At 37.2% G+C, this 21,350-nt stretch overlaps 1 protein-coding gene across 1 annotated transcript in view; it reads left to right on the top strand.

Annotated features, from left to right (window-relative positions):
- Nucleotides 1-13,977, top strand: part of LOC145505195 (complement factor H-like) — a 76,980-nt gene extending 63,003 nt beyond the window's left edge. Inside the window, 3 exon segments of the mRNA XM_081486973.1 lie at nt 191-364; nt 12,927-13,109; nt 13,557-13,977. Coding sequence (XP_081343099.1) covers nt 191-364; nt 12,927-13,109; nt 13,557-13,618 — 419 coding nt within the window. The 3' untranslated portion in view covers nt 13,619-13,977.
- The last annotated feature ends 7,373 nt before the right edge of the window (nt 13,978-21,350 follow it).

Below are 21,350 nucleotides of genomic sequence, written 5' to 3' on the forward strand. Positions count from 1 at the left end.
ATTCATGCCAAAAAATATTGCTTTATTTCCTTTCCCTTGACCTTACATATAAACTGATGAAAATTAGCAGTCTTTCATGACCGATTAACTACTGAATCGAAATGACCATGTAATATATTTGACATCCTATTTCCTCCTTGTTGTTCATAATAATCATTATATTAGAGATACTTTTTTTCTTTCCATTCAGATGTTTCCTGTGTAAATCCACCTCAAGTGGAAAATACTATTATACAAAATCTGAAGTCTATTTATCAAAGTGGTGAGAAAGTACATTATGAATGCACCAGGAATTATGACCTTTTGGGAGAGATAGATGTGGTATGTTTAAATGGAACTTGGACAAAACCACCTCAGTGCAAAGGTAAAGTATCTTACTCACCCTCTCCACCCAATTTAGAGAATGCATTAACAACAAAATATATTGACACAAAAATAAGATGAAGTAACTTTTCTAAAATAATTTAAATGCAAAAAATAATGGTGCGGAAAATCCAGTTCTTTTGTGGTCTGAATATGTAATCTAACATGTTTATTATTTGACAGTGTTGACCAGATCTGAGCAGTTGGAATCATGGGACATTTCCTGTCTTAAACATTAAGATAGTCAGTTGTTTTCTGAATAATAAGTGTGTAAAAGATACCATAATTACATTTAACAGCCCAAGAAATTCCACTTTGAGACACGAAATAGGCAGCTGGGGCCTGATCACAGAATCTGACATAGATTTGGGCAGATGATATTTAAAGGTAGGTTACTAGCTGAGTTCCAGCAAAGCTATTTAAAATCCTACAAAATGATGCTACTAAAGTTCTGCACTCATTATGTCAGCAAATTTGGGAAACCCAGCAGTGGCCACAGGACTGGAAAAGGTCAATCCTCATTCCAATTCCCAAGAAGAGCAGTACTAAAAAGTGTTCAAATCACCAGACAATTGCAGTCATCTCCCATGCTAGTAAGGTTATGTTCCAAATCCTCCAAGCTAAGCTTCTGCATTATGTGATCCAAGAATTTCCAGATGTTCAAGCTGGGTTTAGAAAATGCAGAAGAACTAAAGATCAAATTTCCAACATGCATTGGATCATAGAGAAAGCAAGGCAACTCCAAAAAACATCTACTTATGTTTCATTGACTATACTGAAGACTTTGACTGTGCGGGTCATAACAAACTGTGGAAAACTCTTAAAGAGATGAGAATAAGAGATCATCTTACCTGTCTCTTGAGAAACCTGTGTGCGGGTCAAAAGCAACTGTTAAAACCCTGTGTGGAACAACTGACTAGTTCAGGATTGAGAAAGGAGTATGACAAGGCTATTTATTGTCACCCTGATATTTAACTTATATGCAGAGAACATCATGCGAATTGTAGGCAGGTGTTTTTATAAGCTGGAATCAAGATTGCCAGGAGAAATATCAACAGCCTCAGATATGTGAACGACACGACTCTAATGGCAGAGAGTGAAGAGGAACTAAAGAGCCTCTCAGTGAGGGTGAAAGAGGAGAGTGAAAAAGCTGGCTTAAATCTCAATATTAAAAAATAAAAAACAACTAGGATTATGGAATCAGGTCCAATCACTTCATGGTAAATAGGGGGGAGGAGTAGAAAAAAAGTGACAAATTTCCCCTTCTTGGCCTCTAAAAATCACTGCGGATGGTGAATGCAAGCATGAAATTAGAAGACAATTCCTTCCTGGCAGAAAAGCTATGACAAACCTAGACAGTGTGTCATAAAGCAGAGACATCACTTTGCCAACAAAATTGCATATAGTCAAGGCTATGGTCTCTCCAGTAGTCATGTATGGATGTGAGAACTGGACCATAAACAATGCAGAGCACTGAAGAATTGATGCTTTCAAACTGTGGTGCTGGAGAAGACTCTTGAGAGTCCCTTGGAAAGCAAGGAGATCAGTTAATCATACAGGAAATTAACCTTTACTACTCTTTTTAAGGACTGATGCTGAAACTCCAGTACTCTGCCCACCTGATGTGAATAGCTGATTCATTGGAAAAGACCTTGAAACTGAGAAAGGTTGAAAGTAGATGGAGAAGAAGGTGACAGAGGATGAGATGTTTGGGTGACATCACCGATTCAATGGACATGAACTTGGGCAACTCCAGGAGAGGTCAGGGACCTGGACATCTAGCATGAGCAGTCCGTGGGGTCATGAAGAGTTGGACACGACTTGGTGACTGAACAACAACTATCTGAACTCATTCAGGAAATTAGTGTACACATAAAAATAAAAAGTCTGAAACTTTGTACTGGGACACTTCAGTGTTTAGAAATCAGTCAGGATGGGTATCCAAATCAAGAAGTACATTAGCCACTTCTAGTTTTTCAAGTTAACTTTTTCCTGGTGTGTAATTTTTGCAATCTCCTCTTGAACATGTTTTCATGTTTGAAGCAACTTTTTATTTTTTAGACAACATACAGCTGAGTCTTGTTTACATGTCTACCCTGCCATTTTCAGGTTTTCAATTGATGTATTTAAGGTCATTTATATTTAGAGTGACTTATTAACTATTAGGGACAATATCTGCCATTTTCTTATTTGTTTGTGTATATTTCCTTCATTTCTCAACCTTTTCCTTTTCTTGTCTTCCTTGTGGATTTTTGAACATTATAAAATAATTTAACTTTGATCTGCATTGTTTTTGAGTATATGTCTTTGCATGGTTTTCTTAGTAGTCTCTCTAGGTATTAAGATACACATAGGTAGTTTATCACTCCCTACTGTTGCTGACATTTTACCACCTCAGATGAAATGTGGAATGCTTACTTCCATTTAGATTTATTGGTTCTCCCCACATTTTTACCATAAATGTCTCTAGTATTCTCTCTATATACACTGAGCACCATATCAGATGACAATTTTTCACAATTATAATAAAATCAACAGGGAAATCATACTCTTATTATATTTATCCTTATTTTAAAAAATCTCCATTCTAAAATCTCAATTCTTTTTCTATTTTGCTTTCCTTTGAAAAGTTCTTAAGTATAGTTCTGCTGGAGAAGAATTCTCTGTTTCCTTTGTACAGGAATTTCTTTCTGTCTCCCTTTAATTCAAAAGGATAATTTACAAGATATAGAATTTGGAGTTGACAATTATTTTCATCCAGCATTGGAAAAATGTTCTCACTTCTTCCTGGCTCTATGGTCATCGATGAAATTTCCACCAATGCTTGAATCCTTTTTCCTAAATAAGCACTGCATAATATTTATCCCAAATAAGTATTGCATATCTATCAAGCTGCTTGTGAGATTTTTTCCTATAATTTTCAGGAATTTGATTACGATGTATCTTTTTTAACTTTTTATTTAGTATTGGGGTATAGCCAGTTAACACTCTTGTGTTAACTTCAGGTAAACAGAGAAGGGACTCAGCCACACATATGCATGTAACCATTCTCACCCAACTCCCTTGACATCCAGACTGCTACATTACATTCCACAGAATTCCCTGTGCTATACAGTAGGTCCTTATTGGTCATCCACTTTAAATACAGCAGTGTGTTCATGTCCACCCCAAATTCCCTAACTATCTCTTCTCCCATAATTCCCCTGGCAACCATAAATTCCTTCTCTAAGTCTGTGGGTCTCTTCCATAAATAAGTTTGTTTGCAAAATTTCTTTTAAGATTCCATATATAGGGGATGTCTTACAATTTTTCTCCTTCTCTGTCTGACTAACTTCACTCAGTATAACACTCTTTAGGTTCATCCATATTGTTGAAAATTACATTATTTCATTTTTTTAATGGATGAGTAATATTCTATTGTATATATGTACCATGTCTTCTTGATCCATTTCTCTGTTGATGGACATTTATGTTGATTCCATGTCATGACTATTGTAAACAATGCTGCAATGAACATTGAGGTATGTGTTTCCTTTTAGACCAGGTTTTTCTCTAGATTCATGCCCAGGGGTGAGATAGCAGTGTCATAAGGTAGCTCTATTTTTAGTTTTCAAAGGAACGTGCATCTTGTTCTTCATAGCGGCTGTATCAACTAACTGTAGGATGTTTACCTTCTTTCCACACACTCTCCAGTGTATTTTTTTTGTGGATTTTTTTTAATGATAGCTCTTTTGATTCATGTTAAAGGATATCTTGCTGTAGTTTTGATTTGAATGTCTCTAATAATTAGTGATATGAACATCTTTTCATGGATGTCTTGGCCATCTACATGTCTTCCTTGGAGAAGGATAAAATACCTAGGAATAAACCTAAGGAGACAAAACATCTGCAATCTGAAAACTGCAGGACATTAATGAAAGAAATTGATGACACAAACAGATGGAAAGATATACCATTATCTTCGATTAGAAAAATCCATATTGTCAAAATGATTATACTACCCAAAGCAATCTACAGATTCAATGCAGTCTGTATATAATTACCAACGGAAATTTTTCCCAAAACTAGAAAAAAAAACCTTAAAATTTGTATGGAGACACAAAAGCCTCAAAATAGCCCAAAGCAATCTTGAGAAAGAAAAATGGAGCTGGAGGAATGACACTCCCTGACTTCAGACTATACTACAAAGCCCTAGACATAAGAGTATGGTACTGATTATGACATCAAGATTTATGAATCAGTGAACTAAAATGGACAGAAATGGGCAAATTTAATTCAAATGACCATTATATCTACTACTAAGGGCAAGAATTGCTTAGGAGAAATTGAGTAGCCCTCAGAGCCAACAGAAGAATCTGAAACACAGTATTGGGTGCAGTCTTAAAAACGACAGAAATATCTCCATTCATTTCCAAGGCAAGTCACTTAAAATTACAGTAATCGAAGTCTATATCCCACCCACTAATGTCAAAGTATATGAAGTTGACTGCTTCTCTGAAGACCTACATTACATTCTAGATCTAAACACCAAAACAAAAAAACTTCCTTTTCATATAGGGGACTGGAATGCAAAAGTAGGAATCAAGAGATACCTGGAGTAACAGGCAAGTTTGGCCTTGGAGTACAAAATGAATCAGGGGAAAGGCTAAAAGAGTTTTGACAAGAGAAGACATGAGTCATACAAACACCAGATTCAAAAACACAAGAGGCAATTTTACACATGGCCATCACAGGATGGTCAATACTGAAATCAGATTGATTATATTCCTTGCAGTCAAAGAGAAGCTCTGTACAGTTGGCAAAAACATGACTGGAAGCTGACTGTGGCTCAGATCATGAGGTCCTTATTGTGAAATTCAGACTTAAATTGAAGAGAGTAAGGAAAACCACTGGGCCTTTCAGGTCCTTTATGATTATATAGTGGAAGGAATAAAAAGATTCAAGGGGTTAGATCTGAGAGAGTGCCTGAAGAACTATGGATGGAGGTTTGTAACTTTGTACAGGAGGCAGTGAGCAAAACCATCCTCAAGAAGCAGAAATGCAACAATGCAAAATGGCTGTCTGAGAAGGCCTTACTAATAGCTGAGAAAAGAAGAGAAGCAAAACTCAAAGGACAAAAGGGAAAATGTACCCATCTGAATGCAGAGTTCCAAACAAGGAGAAATATGAAAGCCTTATTAAGTGAGCAATGCAAAAAAATAGAGGAAAGCAATACAATGGGGAAGACTAGAGATGTCTTCAAGAAAATTAGAGATAGCAAGGAAACATTTCATGTGATGATGGGCAGAGTAAAGGACAGAAACGGTATGGCCCTAAGAGAAGCAGAAGATATTAAGAAGAGGTGGCAAGAATATACAGAAGAACTGTACAAAAAAGGACTTAATGACCCAGATAACCATGATGGTATGATCACTCACCTGGAGCCAGAAACCCTGGAGTGTGAAGTCAAGTGGGCATCATTACAAACAAAGCTAGTTGAGGTGATGGGATTCCAGCTGAGCTATTTCAAATCTTAAAAGGTGATGCCGTGAAAGTACTGCACTTAATATGCCAGCAAATTTCAAACTCAGCAGTGTTTATAGGACTGGAAAAGGTCAGTTTTTATCCCAGTCTCTAGAAGGGCAGTGCCAAAGAATGTTCATACTACCACAACAAAACTGGGCTCATTTCACATGCTAGCAAGGTAATACTCAAAATTCTTCAAACTAAACTTCAACAACATGTGAATTTAGAGCTTCCAAATGTACAAGCTAAATTTAGAAAGGCAGAGGAACTAGAGATTAAATTGACAACATCTGCTGGATCATAGAAAAAGCAAAGGAATTGCAGAAAGACATCTACTTTTGTTTCATTGACTACACCAAATTCTTAAAGAGATGAGAATACTTGCCCACCTTACCTGCCTCCTGAGAAAACTGTACGTAGGACAAGAAGCAACTGTTAGAACCAGACATGGAACAGCAAACTGGTTCAAAATTGGGAAAGGTGTATGTCAAGACTGCATATTGTCACCCTGCTAATTTAACTTATATGCAGCGTAGGTCATCAAAATACCAGGCTGAAAGAAGCACAAGCTGGAATCAAGATTACCAGGAAAAATACCAATAACCTCAGATACACAGATGATATCACCCTAATGGCAGAAAGCAAAGAGGAACTGAAGAGCCTCTTGATGATGGTGAAAGAGGAGATTGAAAAAGCTGACTTAAAACTCAACGTTCAAAAAACGAAGATCATGGCATCGGGTTCCATCACTGCATGGCAAAAATGAAAAGTGACAGACTTTCTTCTATTCGGCTTCACAATCACTGCAGATGGTGACTGCCCATGAAATTAAAAGACACATGCTCCTTGGAAGAAAAGCTATGAAAACCTTGACAGCATATTAAGAAGCAGAGACATCACTTTACCAACAAAGTTCGTATTGTCAAAGTTATGGTTTTTCAAGTAGTCATGTATGGATGTGAATGCTTGACCACAAAGAAGGCTGAGTATCAAAGAATTGATGTTTTTGAACTGTGGTGCTGGAGAAGACTCCTGAGAGTCCCTTAGACTGCAAGGAGATCAAGCCAGTCAATCCTAAAAGTAATCAGTCCTGAATATTCATTGGAAGGACTGATGCTGAAGCTGAAGCTCCAGTATTTTGGCCACCTGATGAGAAGAGCTGACTCATTGGAAAAGACCCTGATGTTGGAAAAGTTTAAGGGCAGGAGGAGAAGGGACATCAGAGGATGAGATGGTTGGATGGCATGATCGACAGAATGGACATGACTGTGCAAACTCAGGGAGTTAGTGAAGGACAGGGAAGTCTGGCTTGCTGCGATCCACGGGGTTGCAAAGAGTCAGAAACGATTGAGCGACTGAACTGATTATGATGTATCTTGACATTAAGTTCTTTGGCTCCATCCTGTTTGGAATTCACTGAGCAGTTTCAACATGTAGTTGTTGTTGTTGTTCAGTTGCTAAGTCGTATGCCCTGTTTGAGAAATTTTCAACCATTGTTTATTAAAAATAATTTTGGAGTGTATTTCCTTTACAATATCGTGTTAGTTTCTACTGTACATCAAAGTGAATCAGCTATACAAATACACATACCCCCCTTCTTTTGGGTTTCCTTTCCATTTAGTCCATCAGAAAATGATGGCACAGGGAACTCAGCCATTATTTTTTTATCTCTCATTCTTTATTTTCACTTCATGTTCAACAGTTCTTTGCTATCTTTCCACAGTTCTTTGAAGCTATGTCCATTTCCTTTTCACTCTATTTTCAAAGTTAGTTTATATTCAAGCTTATTTATCCTTCTGCCATCTGCAATATATTGTTGAACCATGTGGTTTTCTAATAATCTATTTTTTAGTTTTATCAATTGGACTGGATTTTTAAAAACCATCATCCAATGATTTCAATATCTGTGTCATCTCATTGTTGTCTTCTGTTGATTTTTTTTTTCTTTTGAGGTTTGCCTGGTCTTTGGTCTGATAAATGATTTTCAACTGTATTCGAACAGTTGAGCTTTTGTATCTTGAGACTAAGGACGTTATTGGATTCCTTCTTAATCAGGCCTCCGTTACTGCCATGTAGGGTGCAAGTCCAAGGTTCCCACCTGTCCACGTCTGACATCAGGAGAAAGGGCAGAGGTTTCTTGTTCTCTGATTCAGTTCAGTTCAATTCAGTCACTCAGTCATGTCCGACTCTTTGCGACCCCATGAATTACAGCACACCAGGCCTCTCTGTCCATCACCAACTCCCGGAGTCTACCCAAACCCATGTCCATCGAGTATGTGGGTGGAAATGTGGGCTGCTTTCTTGGCCCCTGTAGATCAAGGCATGGAAAGGATTGGTCTTAGGTTTCTGCCATCATGTGTTTCTAGACTAAGTCAGTTCACTTCAGTCGCTCAGTCATGTCTGACTCTTTGCAACCCCATGGACTGCAGCATGCCAGGCTTCCCTGTCCATCACCAACTCCCAGCGTTTAACTAAACTCATGTCCATCAAGTCGGGGATGCCATCCAACCATCATCCTCTGTCTTCCCCTTCTCCTTCCAACTTCAATCTTTCCCAGCATCAAGGTCTTTTCCAATGAGTCAGTTCATCAGGTGGCCAAAGTATTGGAGTTTCAGCTTCAGCATCAGTCCTTCCAATGAATATTCAGGACTGATTTCCTTTAGGATGGATTCGTTTGTTCTCCTGCATTCCAAAGGACTCTCAAGCATCTTCTCCAACACTATAGTTGAGAAGCATCAATTCTTTGGTATTCAGCCTTATTTATGGTCCAGCTCTCTAATCCACACATGACTGGTGGAAAAACCATAGCTTTGACTAGACAGACCTTTGTTGGCAAAGCAATGTGTCTGCATTTTAATATGCTGTCTAGATAGGTCATAACTTTTTTCCTAAGGACCAAGCATTTTTTAATTTCATGGCTGCAGTCACCATATGCAGTGATTTTGGAGCCCCCCAAAATAAAGTCTCTCACTGTTTCCATTGTTTCCCCATCTATTTGCCATGAAGTGATGGGACTGGATGCCATGATCTTAGTTGTCTGAATGTTGAGTTTTAAGCCAACTTTTTCACTCTTCTCTTTCACTTTCATCAAGAGACTCGTTAGTTCTTCTTCACTTTCTTGCATACGAGTGGTGTCATCTGTATATCTGAGTTTGTTAATATTTCTCCCAGCAATCTTGATTACAGTTGATGCTTCATCCAGCCCAGAATTTCGCATGATGTACTCTGCATATCAGTAAGCAGGGTGACAGTATACAGCCTTGATGTACTCCTTTCCTGATTTGGAACCAGGTTGTTGTTCCACATCTAGTTCTAACTGTGGCTTCTTGACCTGCATACAGATTTCTCAGGAGGCAGGTCAGGTGTTTCCATCTGTTTAAGAATTTTCCAGTTTGTTGTGATCCACACAGTCAAAGGCTTTGGAATGGTCAACAAAGCAGAAGTAGATGTTTTTCTGGAACTCTCTTGCTTTTTTGATGATCCAAAATATGTTGCCAATTTGATCTCTGGTTTCTCTGCCTTCTCTAAATCCAGCTTAAACATCTGGAAGTTCACGGTTCATGTACCATTGAAGGCTGGCTTGGAGAAATATGAGCATTAATTTGTGAGGTGTGAGATGAATACAACTGTGCGGTAGTTTGAACATTCTTTGGCATTGCCTTTCTTTGGGGTTGGAAAGAAAAGTGACCTTTTCCAGTCCAGTCGCCACTGCTGAATTTTCCACATTTGCTAGCATACTGAGTGCACAACTTAGCAACATAGTCTTTTAGGATTTGAAATAGCTCAACTGGAACTCCATCACCTCCACTAGCTTTCTTTGTCATGATGCTTCCTAAGGCCCACTTGACTTTGCATTCCAGGATGTCCGGCTCTAGGTGAGTGATCATAACATCATGGTTATCTGGGTCATTCAGATCTTTTTTGTATAGTTCTGTGTATTCTTGCCACCTCGTCTTATATCTCCTACTTCTGTTAGGTCCATACCATTTCTGTCCTTTATTGTGCCCATCTTTGCATGAAATGTTCCCTTGGTATCTCTAATTTTCTTGAAGTGACCTCTAATCTTTCCCATTTTATTGTTTTCCTGTTTCTTTGTATTGATCATTAAGGAAGGCTTTCTTATCTCTCCTTGCTATTCTTTGGAACTCTACATTCAAATGTGTATATCTTTTCTTTTCTCATTTGCCTTTAACCTCTCTTCTTTTCTCAGCTATTTGTAAGACCTCCTCAGGCAACCATTTTGTCTTTTTACATTTCTTTTTCTTGGGGATGGTCTTGATCACTGCCTCCTGTACAAAGTCACAAACCTCCATCCATAGCTGTTCAGGCATTCTGTCTTATCAGATCTAATCCCTTGAATCCATTTCTCACTTCCACTCTGTAATCGTAAGGGATTTAACTTAGGTCATACCTGAATGGTCTAGTGGTTTTCCCTTCTTTCTTCAATTTAAGTCTGAATTTGGTAACAAGGAGTTCATGATCTGAGTCACAGTCAGCTCCCGCTCTTGTTTCTGTTGACTGTACAGAGCTTCTCCATCTTTGGCTGCAAAGAATATAATCAATCTGTTTTCAGTATTGACCATCTGGTGATTTCCATGTGTTGTTGGAAGAGGGTGTTTGCTATGACCAGTGTGTTCTCTTGGCAAAACTCTGTTAGCCTTTCCCCTGCTTCATTTTGTACTCTAATGCCAAATTCGCCTGTTACTCCAGGTATCTCTTGACTTCCCACTTTTGCATTCCAGTCCCCTATAATGAAAAGGATATCTTTTTGGGGTGTTAGTTCTAGAAGGTATTGTAGGTCTTCAGAAAACCGCTCAACTTCAGCTTCTTCAGCATTACTGGTTGGGGCATAGACCTGGATTACTGTGATATTAAATGGTTTGCCTTGGAAACGAACAGCAATCATTCTGTCATTATTGAGATTGCATCGAAGCACTGCATTTCAGGCTCTTTCGTCGACTATAATGGCTACTCCATTTCTTCTAAGGGATTCTTGCCCACAGTAGTAGGTCATTTGAGTTAAATTCACCCATTACAGTCCATTTTAGTTTGATGCTTTTTAAAATGCCAATGTTCACTCTTGCCATCTCCTGTTTGACCGCTTACAATTTACCTTGATTCATGGACCTAACATTCCAGGCTCCTATTCAATATTGCTCTTTACAGAATCAGATTTTACTTCCATCACCAGTCACATGCACAACTAGATATTGTTTTTGCTTTGGCTCCATCTCTTCATTATTTCTGGAGTTATTTCTCCACTGATCTCCAGTAGCATACTGGGGACCTACTGACTGGAAGAGTTCTTCTTTCAGTGTCCTATCTTTTTGCCTCTTCATACTGTTCATGGGATTCTCAAGGCAAGAATACTAAAGTTGTTTGCAATTCCCTTCTCCAGTGCAGCACATTTTTTCAGAATTCTCCACCATGACCCATCTGTCTTGAGTGGCCATACACTCTAAGGCTCATAGTTTGATGGAGTTAGACAAAGCTGTGGTCCATGTGATCAGATTGGTTAGTTTTCTGTGATTGTGGTTTTCATTCCGTCTTCCCTCTGATGGATAAGGCTAAGAGGCATATGGAAACTTCCTGATCTGAGAGACTGAGCGAGGGGGAAACTGGGTCTTGGTCTGATGGAAGGGGCCATATTCATTAAATCTTTAATCCAACTTTCTGTTGATGAGTGGGGCTGTGTTTACTCCCTGTTGTTTGACCTGTGGCCAAACTATGGTGGAGGTAAGGAAATTAATGTTGACCTCCTTCAAAAGGTCTCATGTACACACTGCTGCACTCAGTGCCCCCAACCATGCAACAGGCCACTGCTAACTCATGCCTCCGCTGAAGACTCCTGGACGCTCATGGACAAGTCTGGGTCAGTCTCTTGTGGGATCACTGCTCCTTTCTCCTGGATCCTGGTGCTCACAAGGTTTTTTTTTGTGTGTGTGTGCCCTCTAAGAGTCTGTTTCCACAGTCCTGTGGAAGTTCTGGCAGCTCTATTGTAGGGTTAATTGCAACCTCCTCCAAGAGTGCTTATGACATATCCAGGTCTACTGCACCCAGAATCCTTGCCCCTGTAGCAGTCCACTGCTCACCTGTACTTCCACAGGAGACACTCAAACACAGTTCTGGCTCAGTCTCTGTGGGGCCTCTGGGTCCTGGTGCACTCAAGGTGTATTTCTTGACTAAGTCAGTATTGCGAAAATTGTTTCTGTCTTGCTACGCTACTCTTTTCTGGGCATTTTCTTAAAGAGTTCAACTGCTTCTTGAGGCTTTTTTTCTTTCTGAACTTGTATTATTTCTGGATTGCAGTCTCAGTGGCCCATTCAGGATACTTAGAAGGCAAAATGAACACTCCAAGGACTCTCTTCAGTGTAATACTTTGAATCTCAAAATCCCTAAGCAGATTGACTTCACTACTTGTTTCACAGTCTCCTGTGTTGGTTTTTATAATATGCTCAGGACCTTTATTTGGCAGAAGGAATACTTAGCATATACTATAAGCACAAATATTTTTACCTCATCTTGTCCAGAAATTGAAGCCAATATTTCCTTTCACAGAAACTGCAACATGTCTTTTTTGCAACATAAAAGGGCACCCTTTAATGCAACATAAAAGGGTAAATTTTTTTTATCTTAGCTATCCATCTTTCCAGTATATATTCTAAAGAAAACACGTTTTAACATCAGGACACTGCAAAGCAGATATATTTGTATATGTACTATATGTGTTTTCATGGGGGTAAAAATAAGGTTTTAAAGTGTGCATTGGAGAAGGAAATGGCAACCCACTTCAGTATTCTTGCCTAGAGAATCCCATGGACAGAGGAGCCTGGTGGGCTGCCATCTGTGGGGTTGCAAAGAGTCGACACCACTGAAACGACTTAGCAGCAGCAGCAGCAATGTGTGCGTTTATGATTAAGTGATTAAAATTCCTTCTATAAATTATTTCTGTCATCAGAAATCATGTTTTGATATTACATATTTGGTAACATTTTTATTTTATTTATTTAAAACTGTAGGGGTGGTCTTTGAATAAACCAAAAGCCATTACTTTTTAGACTCTCAAGGAAAATGTGGGCCTCCTCCACCAATAGACAATGGAGACATTACCTCAATTCTGGAATCAGTATATCCTCCAGGAATGATTATTGAGTACTGGTGTCAGGCCTACTATGAACTTCGGGGAAACAGAAACGTAGTATGTCGGGATGGAGAGTGGTCAGAACCGCCAAAGTGCTTAGGTAAATGCTATAAACTTCTCTTGGATCCTGGGATAATCCTTATACTCAGCATGATGTTTAACTGTTTATAATAGAGTTTAGCTTTTATGGATTAAATAACAACCATTCTGTTGCATGCTTGACCACCAAGTATTAATATCTGTATATAGAAATCAAGTTAGAAAATTTCATGTTCGAGCAACAATGGTTCCTTAATGAAAGCTCTTCATGTGATTACTGACATTATGAATCTTTCATTATAACATTTAATCATTACACTAAACAAAGTATCTCATTCATATAGCATTGATTTTTTAATATGATGAAAACTACATTATATATTTTCAGTGTATTGATTTGGAAAAGGTTTGAGAGGAATTTTTGGACCAAAGTTCTTGAAACCCTGCAATTCTATAGAAAGTATTTTCATATTACTCAAAATTTTATGTTTATTTTCTTTAACTTTAGAGACGTGTAATTTCAGAAGAAACGATGAGAAAACATCACATACAGTTAAAATGGAGACATGATAAAAAAAACTTTACTCTAAAACAGAGGATAATATTGAATTTATGTGTCAACGTGGTTATTGTAGAGTGACACCAGAGCATACGTTTCGAACAACTTGTCGGGAAGGAAAGGTAGTGGATAGGAAGGAAAGGTACCTCGCTGTGGATAAAGCATTGACTAAATGCAGTTGTAAAATTGAAATATGTATGTGTATTCAGATTTTTCCTTATTAATTCTGTTCACTTTATCAAGTAATTTTAAACTTATCTTGAATCATAAATCAGATTTGTGTTAAACATTATGGGGACAATGTAATTGAGAGATGGGAGACCAATGAATCACTTCTTAAAAGCACCTCATTAAACTTGGCAAATCAAAATGTTGTGTGTCCTGTTCATGAAACATTTACAGCAAGAAATTAGATTCAATCACTTCCATGCCTCCTTCCATCCATCAGTTTCCTAACTTTCTTAAAGCTTTCTCCATTACTTCTGAGGCTTTCTGAAACTCTGTTTTAGAAGACATGGCGAAAAAGGTGTCGAAAGAAATGGAAAAAATTCAAAATATCGATAGTTATATGTTAACAAACATACAAAAGCAAACTATGCCATACTTATGTCAGTAATCAAATATCAGTAGTTTATCTTACTTTTGCTCATCTATCAATAGATGAATAAACCAAAAAGGATGAAATACATATGTTCACTTCAGTTCAGCTCAGTCACTCAGTTGTGTCCAACTTTTGCAACCCCATGGACTGCAGCACTCCAGGCCTCCCTGTCCATCATCAACTCCCAGAGATTACTCAAACTCATGTCCATTGAGTCGGTGATGCCATCCAACCATCTCATCCTCTGTCGTCCCCTTCTTCTCCCACCTTCAATCTTTCCTAGCATCAGGGTTTTTTCAAATGAGTCAGTTTTTCGCATCAAGTGGTGAAAGTATTGGAATTTCAGCATCAGTCCTTCCAGTGAATATCCAGGACTGATTTCCTTTAGGATGTACTGGTTGAATCTTATAATATTTTACAAGATGCTTATCAAAGTGCACATAATCATTCAAATAAAGAACAATGAGAATCACATTGCATAACTATTATAACATGGCATATAAATGATTAAAAAATTCAACATTAAGTATAAGCACACACACATAGAGACACTCTGCTTTAAACACTGAATACCTTTTTATAAGAAACATATTGGCCAAAAATGTAAAAAAATATTTAGAATGGCTAGAGTTTAATTTACAGATAACAGATGTAAAATATGTTTAGCTTCTTTTTACTTACATGAATTCCTGAATTTTTCTGTCTTTAATGTATACCACCTTTGAACCACAAAATATTTTATAAATTAAAGACATATACAAAGTGACACAACATATATTGAGAACTTCAGAGATTGATTTGATAATGATCTCTAGGTCTAGTAACATTTTCCTGATTTTGCTGGTACAGAGAGTTTTAGAAACATTTACCACCAGTCCAAAAGGTGATTTTCATGTTCATACATTTTAAACAGCATATTAAGCTTAAATCAGTTAATTATAAACATTTTAAATTTATAAATATCATAAAAATTTTAATATTAAAATATAGGCATAAATAATTAAGCTAAAATATTTAAGGTGATATCTTATTACTTTGTACCACATCAAATCAAGTGACCTTCTTATTCTAAGAAGCATGGCCATCACTACTGGTGCTAACTGATCTAAATCTGAATTGCTAGTAACAGCTGGTTTTCTCAGCCTTAAATGAAATTGTTACAGTTGACAAGTTATCTTTGCTTTAAATGTTAACATTATTGTAGATATTGCTTCTCCAAAATTTTCAACTAATTGTTGCAGAATCTATTTATGACCTGAGGCTGCAAGCAGTTATTTCACTGTTGTCTAGAAAATTGTAATTTTTAAAGATCAGTTCTATCATTTTTCTGCATTTATTGTCATTCTGTGTAAAGATGAGTATTAATTTACAGACTCAGTTCATATTCAACTTTTACCTAAAAAGTTTTATCAAATCTTTAAAATAATTTGTTTCTAAATAATTTTTTAATTGATCTGTGGTTGATTTACAGCAGTTTCAGGTGTATAATATAGAGATTCACAATTTTTAAAGATTACACTGCATTGAGAGTTGTTGTGAAATATTGGTTATACTTCCTGTATTGTATGATATGTCCTTGGAGCTTCTTCATTTCATACATAATACTTAATACCTCTTAATCAAATACACCTATCTTGTCCCTCCCCCCTTTCTTCTCTCCACTGGCAACCACTTGCTTGTTATCTGTATCTATAAGTCTGTTCTTGTTATATCATTCATTTTCTTTATTTTTTAGATTCCACATATAAGCGAGATCATTCTGTACTTGTATTTATCTGTATGACAAATTTCACAAAGAATAATACCTTCTAAGTCCATTCATGTTGTTTAAAATGGCAAAAAGTCATTCTTTTTTATAGTTACTTGGCCCATTGTGTAAATATATATATACACATATACACACACATAATGTAGTGGTTTAGGGTAAATTTACTATAAAGATAAGAAAAGCCTCATATCTTTTTCAGTGTAGTCCTGGTAATTGAAGGTAAGCTAGGGAATTGAAGATTTAACTTTGAGTCATGTTCATCCAAATGTATCTGCTTACACTGAGTAAGGAGTATTAATTTCCAAGCTGAGGTGGCCTTTGACTAAGCATATTTGAAGGTTTTGTTTTTAAAGAAGTAGAAAAAGAGCTGTGAATTCTAACTTATTTTGCATGAATCTAGTGTCCAAGAGTGGGAGGTAAAACAGTGGAATTATTTTACAATTTGCCCAGTATTTCAGAAGGCCAGTTATAAATAAAATTTACTAAAATTTTCTTTAGTCTTTTCTCAGTTGTACTAAGACATCTAATAGTTTTGGAAAACACACAGCGAAAAAATATATATCTATAAATATGTGCCTCTCAGAGATGAGGTTAAGTGAAAGCATCATTACTTGAGGTACCAAAGAATAGACTATGGTCTGGCACCTTAAATAAGTACTAGAGAGGATAATCTAGACATATTTTGTAAGTCTGCAACGTGAAACACCAGGGGAAAAAGGATTACATACAAGGTGGCAAATCTGGAAAAAATAATGAAGAGTGAGTCTAAGGAAGTAACCTGGACATTAATAACACAAATTATTTTTTCAGTCTCAGTGAAAGGTTATGATTTTCTAAGCTAAAAGTGAGACAAGTATGTAATATGTATGGATCATTACATGCAAATATGAGAATCTTGAACAAATCTTAGACTTATTTTTTATTTAAGAGCAAATTTTTTTAGCGTATGGTTGATTTATAATGTGTAATTTCAGATGCATTGCAAACTGAATCAGTTAAAGATATACACTTTTTTTAGGTTCTTTTCACATATCGGCTGTAACAGAGTATGAAGTAGAGTTCCCTGTGTTATATGGTAGGTCCTTATTAGTTATTTATTTTATATGTAGTAGTCTCTATATGTCAGACTTCTTTTTTTTTTTTTAAATTAAAGAATTATGAACAGATCCTGCACACAGTCAATTCTCTTAGGGAGAAGTGGCCTTATCGTCATACTAAAATGCAAATGATGAATTATACAACCCAAGTCTAATATCAAGAGGAAATTTAGGTTTATATTAATGCCCTATGTGAAGTCAATCTATTAAATCCATCAAGAATAATTAAGTCTAAGATCTTTTATTAATTATGAAAATATATAGAATAAAATAAAATGGTTTCAGAATCACTCTTAAAATAACTGTTTTTTAGTGGGGTATTTCACAAACATGAAATTAAAAAACAAAACTCACAATACAATGTTTAAGTGGTTGATATCAAATTTGTATAAAAAATGTAGTACACAGGGTTGACAGAAAAACGCCTTGTTCATTTTTAAATTTTGACATTTGGCATTTGTAGTTATTCTATTAAAGATAGATTATTTTTAGAGTTACATAATTGTTTTAAGTTAAATGGAAGTAGTAAAACAAAGAAGTGTATTTTTGACACCCGAAAAATAAATTCTGATTTTACTCAGGTATTTTACATACAATAAGCTTAAACTCTTTAAGCACACAGTTCAAGAAATTTTGACAAATGTATACAGTTGTGTAAGAATCATCTAATTAAACTATAGGCAGTTGTGCATGCTAAGTTGCTTCAGTCATGTCTGACTCTGTACAACCCCATGGACCGTAGCCCACCAGGCTCCTCTGTCCATGGGATTCTCCAGGCAAGAATACTGGTGTGGGTTGCCATTTCTTCCTCCAGGTGATCTTCCCCACCCAGAGATGAAACCTATGTCTCTTACATCTCCTGCATTGGCCAGCATGTTCTTTACCACTAGCACCATCTGTTCAATAACCTTAAAAGAATCTTTTGCAGACAATGGGCTTCTTCGAACCCTAACCTCTGAGAACCATTAATTTGGCTTCTGTGACTATAGTTTTGCCTTTTCTGAAATGAACAGCCATAACCTGGGAATAATCTGTCAGTCCACTGGTGGGTGGATAGATCTTTGTCCTTATCAGCCAACTCTGTTAGTCATATGTTTCACTATAGAGGTAAAATTATTGAGACTTATTCTTCAGTTTCCAATATTAGTGTATCATCATCAATATACATTTGAAATCTTCTTTAAGTACAAATCTAACTGATTCATGACCTGAATTCAAGTAACAGATGGCAACACAGTAAATATATCAATACACATGGAAAAGAATTGCAGTTAACTCTTTTTTGAAGAGCGATTAACTTTGGAAAGAAGATGGAGTGAGTCCTCCAGAATCTGCGTTTTGAAATGAAACCCTCTAATGTGATAGAATTGAGGTGGTATCACTGATGGTCATTAGGATTAGTGGAGGTCCTTGGCATGGAGCACTTACTTATATATGGGATTGGGGCCCCGGGAACACTAACAATAGTACTTGCTTCCTTTGGCTTCAATTTGTTCTTTTTATTCCATGCTCTCTCTGAGAATGAGTAGAATATGCTTTGCTTCTTTGTAGCTTCTGGGAGTGACCATCAGTCCTCGCTGGTTTTTGGATTGCAGCTGCATTATTCTAACTGCTGCTTCTCTGCTCACAAAATATTTTGTCTGAGTGTCTTTGTCTTTATTTTATTTTCTTATTCTTAAAAGATGTCAGTCATATTTGATTGAAGCCCACCATAATGATCTCATCTTAACTTGATTACATCTGTTAGATACCTAACTCCAAATAAAGCAAGACTTTTGGGTCTTGGCTGTAAGGATTATAAAAACTCTTTTGAGGATACTGTTTGACACGTAACAGTCCACATTGCAGCCTCTCAGCTTCTTAACTTTCCCACGTGTCAAATATACTTGCCCAATCCCAACATCTCCCAAAGTTTTCACCTTTTCCAGCATCAACTGTAAGGCCCACATTTTACTTAAATGTCTTCTAAATAAGTTATGGGTGAGACTCGGTTTCTGGTCCATCCTTGGGCAAAATTCTTATTCATGTGTGACCCTATGAACCAGAAAACAAGTAATGTGCTTCCAAAGCACAATGCTAATACATAGATAGAATAGACATTGCCATTCAAAAATGGAGAAAGAGAAAGAAAAATGAGTCCGAAGTCTTAAACTCAAAACCCATGAGGAGAAATCTCATTAGATTCCAAGAGAGAGAACACTTGTCTATGAAAAAAAAAAAAAAAAAGAGCCCATGGGGGACAGCCCCACCTTTTCAACCCAACAGAGAGGTGAGCCTACTTTCTCAGCTGGAAGAGGCCCTGTTATTCCAGGCTTCTGTGAGCAGGACTCTATCTTTGGAGGCATTCCCCCTTTATGTGTATGATGCCTGTCCCTTTCAGTCCACGCTGAACACATTTCTGCTAGTATAAAATTCTCAAAAACCTTGTCAGTCTCATATACTTTAATACATATATTCTCAGCTATGTGGATACAACACAGATCGTCCCTGAATAACAGCATCTCTATTTCTGGCTTGTGCTGTCGCTTCAGTCATGTCCGACTTTCTGCACCCCCAGGGACTGTAGCCTGACAGAGTAAAGCAACAATACTGGAGTGGGTTGCGATTTCCTTCCCCAGGGGATTTTCCCAACCCAGGGATCAAACGCCCATCTTTTAAGTCTCCTGCATTGTCATGCGGGTTCTTTACCACTAGTGCCACCTGGCATGCTGCCGTCCATGGGGACCCAATGAGTCGGACATGCCTGGCACATTAGGAAACACCCTGATACTCGGAAAGATTGAAGGCAGGAGGAGAAGGGGACAACACAGCATGAGATGGTTGGATGGTATCTGTGACTCAATGGGCAGGAGTTGGAGCAAACTCTGGGAAATAGTGAAGGACATGGAAGCCTGGCACGCTACAGTCCATGGGGTCACAAAGAGTCTGACAGGAATGAAAAAGTGAACAACAACAAGTCCCATGCCTAAATTTTTTTGCAAAGGAGAGTCTCTCCTCACTGCTGGCTTGATTAGTGAGTACACTCTGGGAGTAGACTGAGAAATTTCAAATTATCTCCCACTGACTCCTTAATGGCTGATGATTCATTCTTCAATTTACAACTTATCTCTTGTATTTTACTGCAAGCAGCAAGAAGAAATTAGATGAATCTTTCATAATTGGTTTTGGGATCTCTTGAACTAAATGTCCAAGATATATATATATATACCTTAGATATATATATATTCACCTTAGATATTTTGTATGGTGGTTAATTTTCTGTCAGCTTGGCTAGATTATAGTACTCAGGTGATTGGTCAAATTATCAGTTTAGCTGTTTCTCTGAAGGCATCTTAAAGATGATTAACATTTAATCACAGACTTTGAATAAAGTAAATTACCTATCATTACATGGGTGTATTTCATCCATTCTGTTGAAAGTTTTAAGAGAAAACACTGAGCTCCTTCCAGGAAAAAGGAACTCTACCTCTCAAGACCTCCAAACTAAAAACTACAACATACATTCTTCTTGGATTTCATAGGCTGCCACCTACCCTGAAGGTTTCAGCCCTACCAGTTGTCACAATCACATGAGCCAGCTCCTTTAAACAAATCTCAATCTCTATGTGTGTGTATGTGTGTATGTATGTGTGTGTGTGTGGTGGGGAGTTTGGGAAATCTATATTTTCTGCTCAAATTTGCTGTGAACCTAAAACTGCTTAAAACATAGAGTTTATTTTCTAATGAGTAATTTGTACAATTACTTGTATGATTTCCTAATCCATTCTCCACTATATTCTTCTTTATTTTAGTGTTAGAAAATCACAATTTGTATCAGGAGATATGACTTCCTAGTGAGGATTATGTTTCTAGCTTCCCTTGAAGTTTGTAGTCCCAGGAATATTTAGTGGTAAGATTATTGCCTAAGAAGACATCAAATTAAGAAAAACTAAATTGTGGTAACAACTGAATACTTATCATATACTACATTTCAAGATATTCTATAATTAATATGTGTGATCTTCACAAAGGTCCTTATTACTGGGTATGATGGTGGTTTAATTGCTAAGTCATGTCTGACTCTTGCAACTCTATGGACTGTAGAATGCCAAGCTCCTCTGTCCATGGGATTATCCAGGCAAGAATACTGGAGTGGGTTGCCATTTCCTTCTCCAGGAGATCTTTCCAACCCAGAAACTGAACCTAGATCTCCTGCATTGCAGGCAGATTCTTTACTAACGAGCTATGAGGGAAGACCATAGAAAAGGAAGCTCATATACTGAGTATATGACTGTAGA

The sequence above is a fragment of the Giraffa tippelskirchi genome, chromosome 5 (assembly GCF_054371585.1).
Source record: "Giraffa tippelskirchi isolate mGirTip1 chromosome 5, T2T-mGirTip1v1.2.pri, whole genome shotgun sequence".
Classification (NCBI taxonomy): domain Eukaryota; kingdom Metazoa; phylum Chordata; class Mammalia; order Artiodactyla; family Giraffidae; genus Giraffa; species Giraffa tippelskirchi.